The sequence below is a fragment of the Bos indicus genome, chromosome 2, assembly GCF_029378745.1.
Source record: "Bos indicus isolate NIAB-ARS_2022 breed Sahiwal x Tharparkar chromosome 2, NIAB-ARS_B.indTharparkar_mat_pri_1.0, whole genome shotgun sequence".
In the NCBI taxonomy this organism is placed as follows: domain Eukaryota; kingdom Metazoa; phylum Chordata; class Mammalia; order Artiodactyla; family Bovidae; genus Bos; species Bos indicus.
The window spans coordinates 5,987,265-5,993,355 of NC_091761.1; the positions used below are offsets into that span (position 1 = coordinate 5,987,265).

General features: G+C 39.1%; 1 protein-coding gene across 10 annotated transcripts in view; it reads left to right on the plus strand.

Moving 5' to 3' along the window:
* The window catches only part of HIBCH (3-hydroxyisobutyryl-CoA hydrolase), a 152,255-nt gene that overhangs the window by 109,695 nt on the left and 36,469 nt on the right, over positions 1–6,091 (plus strand). For 4 of the 10 annotated variants that reach the window (XM_070802163.1, XM_070802179.1, XM_070802173.1 and 1 more), the window contains 2 exons: positions 1,107–1,140; positions 1,440–4,305. In XM_070802163.1, coding sequence (XP_070658264.1) covers positions 1,107–1,140; positions 1,440–1,567 — 162 coding nt within the window. In that variant the 3' untranslated portion in view covers positions 1,568–4,305. The other 6 variants (XM_070802166.1, XM_070802175.1, XM_019969456.2 and 3 more) reach the window with 3 other exon arrangements.

Consider the following 6,091-nt stretch of genomic DNA (forward strand, 5'->3'; position numbering starts at 1 on the left):
CCTGGAGAATCCCAGGGATGGGGGAGCCTCGTGGGCTGCCATCTATGAGGTCGCACAGAGTCAGACACAACTGAAGTGACTTAGCAGCTTAGCAGCAGGATGGAGGTATTATCATTTCATATAAGGAAACTGGGAAGTAGAGAAATTACTGGCCCAGGGTCACGTAGTTACCAGGAGATGAGCCCAGATATTTGAAGTGTATGTACTTAACCACTGAGTTATACTGTGTACCTTGACCACGCCAGGAAAAGAGAGAGAGAGACCTTCTCAGGCATAGCCCTTGAGAAGAGGGCAGATGAATGGGAAGGCAGGGGAGGACTGGCCTTTGGCAGGGGAGGGTCCCTTCTGCCTTAGTTGGGACTTGGAAGGCATGGTGCAGATGGCTGTAGTTGGACTGCAGGTTTTTCGATAGTGGGAAGAAGAGAATGTTCATGTCTTAGGGCTTCTCTTTCTTTTTTAAAAATAAAGGTTAAGTCATTAGCTGAGAATATAGGCGGTTAAATCATTAGTTGAGAATCTAGTGTAGAGAGTAGAACTTGCCTAGGGGTAGACGTTGAGAGGACGAAGACAGTGGAAGTCATATCCAGCAGTGGGAAAGAGAGCATGGATTGTGAGGCAGTTTTCTGTGCCTTTGAGATTTGTGATCATGACTTTTACGCAGCCAGTCACAGCTGTATGGTTCTTCTGCAGTGAGATTTAGCTGTGTGAATGCAGGCAGAGATAAATGGTAGGGTTTAGCTGGTGTGGAGATTTTGGCAGGATAGACTAAATGGGAGAAAAGGGCTTGAGGGAGATGAGGGCATTTTCAAGAAAAAAATGACTGCATTAAATAACTGGGGAAACCGGGCTGGATGAAGAGCAAAGTGAAGCCAGAACAAATGGTAAGAAAGTCATAGGTCACTGGAGCTCAGTAAGATCGGGGATTTGAAGCAGTGGAGATACTTAGCAAATAAGAATAGGAGGAGGTGATCAGAGGTGGTCCAGTCTCTGAATGTCGTGGCTCAGGGTGTGGCCACGAGAGAGGGGACTAAAGAGGGTGGAAGAGCAGGGCTCATCAGGAAGGAGGATGCCCAGAAATTCCTCTTTGAATCTTGATTTTCTTTCAGAAAGGCCATGACTTTCATGAAGGCGTTAGGGCAGGTAAGTGACACTTGTTTCCTTCCTGGCTATTATGGAAACGGGATTTTTGAGCATATATTGTTTAAAAAAGACAGTTGTTTTATTAGTGAAAATCAAACTTTTGTAAAGATTGAAAAAAAATTTTAATATTACCAACTGGCATATGAGGGAAGATCAATCTTTGAAACCAAAATTGTTTTAAAATTTCCAGTAGCCTTGTCACTGCTCCCTAATTTATATGTAAGAAGTAATCCTGCTCCTAGCAGTCACACGGACTACCTTGGCTGAGTGCAGTGTGGGTTTGTCAACTCATTCTGCAGCTGAAGCCTTTGAAAGGTGCCTTTGTTCTCTTGCAAAAAGCCCGGAGGTCCCTGCTCTTCTTTTGTCCCGCCTTGGTGAAACCCCGGCCATGGTGAACCCTGCCATCTACCACTTTGCCTGTACCTAGCAGCTCAACATGGCCTTGAGAAAAAACTGCATGACATAATTCACAGCATCTGCAAATGGTATTAATTCCTATTTTTGCTTGTCATCTTCAATCAGAATATTAAGAAAAAACAAGCAATTGATTTTTGTTCTAGCAAATTTGCAATCATTTTTTTATGTATGAGCTCATATCCCTATAAATAATAGCTGTCATTTATGTTGTATAAAATGAGTTATTTCCCTCTGCATGTATTTCACATATCTACCTTTCTTGTGTTTTTATTTATCACTTTAATATAGTACAGACTCTGGATATACTTTATCTGAATAAAAGGTTATATTCTTTGAGCAGTAAGCTTCAGTAAACACTGGTCACTATGGTAGAATTCTCTTCATTTCTGGCATGATATAGTATAAGAAATAAAAAATCCTTTTAGAGAACACATGGAGCTGAATCAGAGGAGATGGTTATATGTTTTATAGAAAACATACATTCGTTCCACTGATTCCCTGCAAATTCTTGCTGCATGTGGATCAGAGCTTAGACCTCTGATTTGAGGAGGACCTGTGTGCTACTTCGGAGAAGGCAATGGCACCCCACTCCAGTACTCTTGCCTGGAAAATCCCAAGGGCAGAGGAGCCTGGTGGGCTGCAGTCCATGGGGTCACGAAGAGTCGGACACGACTGAGCGACTTCCCTTTCACTTTTGACTTTCCTGCATTGGAGAAGGAAATGGCAATCCACCCCAGTGTTCTTGCCTGGAGAATCTCAGGGACGGGGGAGCCTGGTGGCCTGCCGTCTGTGGCGTCACACAGAGTCGGACACAACTGAAGCAACTTAGCAGCAGCAGCAGTGTGCTACTTGGGTTATGCTGCTAAAGTATTCAATGTATGTTAATAGAAGCCCTTCTTAACTTAAAAAAGAAAGGTATTATTTTTAGGTATACCGTTAGATATTTTAAGGAAAAAGGACTGAAACCAAGTGACATCAAAGTTCTAATTCACAGGGTAGGGGCTTATCAAGCTACTTTTTAATGAAGAGTAAGTATGCACCCTCATCTTTCAGCATAACCTCTTTATTCAGAAAGCAGTATCTATTCTGAGTAAAACTGTTAAAATGTTCTTGCATAACCAAATGTTTGTTACAATTTGCTAATTATAAAGTATGTTAGCAGATTAATTAAACTACCAAATTAGAGGAATGGTTGTCAGAAATGCTCTTAACATCTAGAATAAACTTCTTCCTTTAGAACTTACAGAAAAGAATTTTAAAAGGATTAACTCAGATTTGCTGGAGTTACCAACTAGAGTTTTGAGTGGGTACCTCATGAAACCTTCTGAAAAACCTGTTTCCTACATGGCAAGAATGTTTTATCTGTGCTGGATTAAAAATGTTGTTAGTTTAAAATTAAGTAACATTGAAGATTTGATTAATATTCTCTCTGCTTTTGTCCTTCAGTAGACTGTTAAGAAGGTATATAGCATTGACTTGAGAGCTTAAAAGAGATTGTTGTAGAAAGAATGTTCCAGGATTGTTTTTATTTACTCTGTCCAGGGAATGTAAAACTTTCAAATTGGCTGGGATCATAAGCATCAGTGTTCAGTATCACCACTGATCAGATACTGGAATCCTGTAGTCAGGCAGCCAAACCTTGGAACCCTCCAGTATCCACATTTAATTATGCATAAATCCCCCTTCCCTCTATCTCCTGGGGCAGCCTGCTGCCTTTGGTTCCCAGATTGCTTCTTTTTTTTTTTTTTTCTAATTTTATTTTATTTTTAAACTTTACATAATTGTATTAGTTTTGCCAGATATCAAAATGAATCCGCCACAGATTGCTTCTTTAATTATTTAGCCTTTTAGTGATAAACTCATTTTTTAATGTTGGCTGGTTGGCCTTGTATGTTTAAATTTAATTTTCATTCCTCACAAGAATTATGCACAATCTAAGCGTGGTTGAAATTCCCTACCACAGCTCATTCTCTTTTTTTTAATATTTGAGATAATTGTAGATTTACATGTAGTTGTGAGAAATAATATGGAGAGGTCCTCCATACCCTCCACCCAGTTTCCCAAATGGTAACATTTGTATAACTGTAGTATGTGATCACAACCAGGAAACTGACATTTTCCTCCCTTTTAGAAGGAGGTTATGGATTGCTTCATACTTAAAATCCTGTGGGGATTCTGTGTGGCTATGCTAAGTGATGACTATACTTGAAATAAGAGAAGTAGAGCTTCTCGTGATAACCTGAGGTGGTCTGGTGTTTTAATTCAGTGTGAGCTAGATGATTCAGCAAAACAGCAGTATGCATATTAATTATGCATAAAGTCTCTTTCCCTGTACCTTAAGTAATTTTCTTCTCAGTTCAGTGTAGAGGTTAGAAGACAGATCTGGGCCCTCCACCCTCCCCTGCCTTCCCTTCAAACCACACCAACTCTGGTTTTAGCTCTTTTACAGCAGAGATTTCATTTATGATTTTATTAGAAAAAGTTCGAAGGCTTAAATCACTGGATTAGTTCAGTAGGCTGTATTCAAGTTAGAAGCATCAGGCTTAGCATGTTAGGTCATCATCCACACTCTGTGGGGGCTTAATTTAAGGGGAGTAGGGGAAGGAACATATACAAAAATTTCAGCTTTGCAGAAAAAGAAGTGCTGTAGAAAAATATGCCTAGTCCAAGGTAGTTTGTGTCAATTCAGTAATTAAATTCTGGTAATACCAGAAAAAAATAAATATTAACATTTGTTATGTCTCTACTTGACAGTTTTAATAGATAAAGACCAGAGTCCAAAGTGGAAACCAGCTGACCTAAAAGAAGTTACTGATGAAGATTTGAATGATTACTTCAAATCTCTGGGAAGTAATGATTTGAAATTTTGAAATGATTGGATTTTTAAAATATTATTTTGGAGCAGAGGTTGCCAAACTATGGCACATGGGCCAAAGCCAACCTCCTGCCTGTTTTTTTATATATCGCTCAGCTAAGAATGGTTTTTCCATTTTTAAATTTGGGAGAAAAGAAATCAAAGACCAATATAGCATGGCATGTGAAAATTACATGAAATTCAAATATCATTGTCTATAAATAAAACTTTATTGGAACATGGTTTTACTCATCTGTTTACATATCTATGGCTGTTTTGAGTAGTTGCAGTAGAGATTGTAAGGCCTGCAAAGCCTAAAATATTTACTTAAGTCTCGTCCTTTTCACAAGAAGTTTGCCAACCTCTATTTTAAAAGATGGAAAAATTTGAAGGTCTTTAGAGATTCCTGAGTTAGCATATCTAACTGAAATGGGAATTTTATGTTTTGGCTCTGGATATTGGTTTTTAATGTTCAGTTCAGTCGTTCAGTTGCATCTGACTCTTTGCGACCCCATGGACTGGACACGGCAGGCCTCCCTGTCCATCACCAACTCCCAGAGTTTAGCCATACTCACGTCCATTGTCGGTGATGCCATCCAGCCATCTCATCCTCTGTCATCCCCTTCTCCTCCTGCCCTCAGTCTTTCCCAGCATCAGGGTCTTTTCCAATGAGTCAGCTCTTCGCATCAAGTGGCCAAAGTATTGGAGTTTTCAGCTTCAGCATCAGTCCTTCCAATGAATATTCAGGACTGATTTCCTTTAGGATGGACTGGCTGGATCTCCTTGCAGTCCAAGGGACTCTCAAGAGTCTTCTCCAACACCACAGTTCAAAAGCATCAATTCTTCGGCGCTCAGGTTTCTTTATAGTCCAACTCTCACATCCATACATGACCACTAGGAAAACCATAGACTTGACTAGACGGACCTTTGTTGGCAAAGTAATGTCTCTGCTTTTTAATATACTGTCTAGGTTGGTCATAACTTTCCTTCCAAGGAGTAAGCTTTTAATGTTAAGTTTAATGTTAAGTAAACTTATATGTAGGTTATAAAATGTTTTTTGGATACTTTGTTAACACTTCATAGAATTTCATAGTATAAAAATCTATTTTAAAGAATTCCGAGTTACTGTAGCTAAAGTGTTCCTTTTATAACATTAGAAATCTCAAGCAGAGAGAAAAAGGTTATTATGAGATTGTCTCTTCATTATTAACTCAGCCTTGGCCTTCCCTGAAGTTAATCAGAATCCCTTCCTATGGTGAAAGTAAAAGCATTATTTCTTGTTGCTTGCAATATTTGCTAATCTGGCAGAATGAGGTATTAGAAAATTCTTATCTCTTAAGATAGACACTGTGCAATTTACATCAGACTTTGGTGTGATAACAGTAATTTATCCTTACAGTAGTTCAAATCAGGAGAAAAAACTTGAAAACCTTCTGGTTTCAAGAAAATACTTGAAACCCTTTTGTTCTGTGAAATACCTTCAGTAATTGCTACTGTTGACAAAATGAGTTTAAGGTACACAACTGTCAAAGCTAAGGTTTTTTCAGTAGTTATGTATGGATGTGAGAGTTGGACCATAAAGAAGGCTGAGTGCCAAAGAACTAATGCTTTTGAACTGTGGTGCTGGAAAAGACTCTTGAGAGTCCCTTGGACAGTAAGGAGATCAAACCAGTCAGTCTA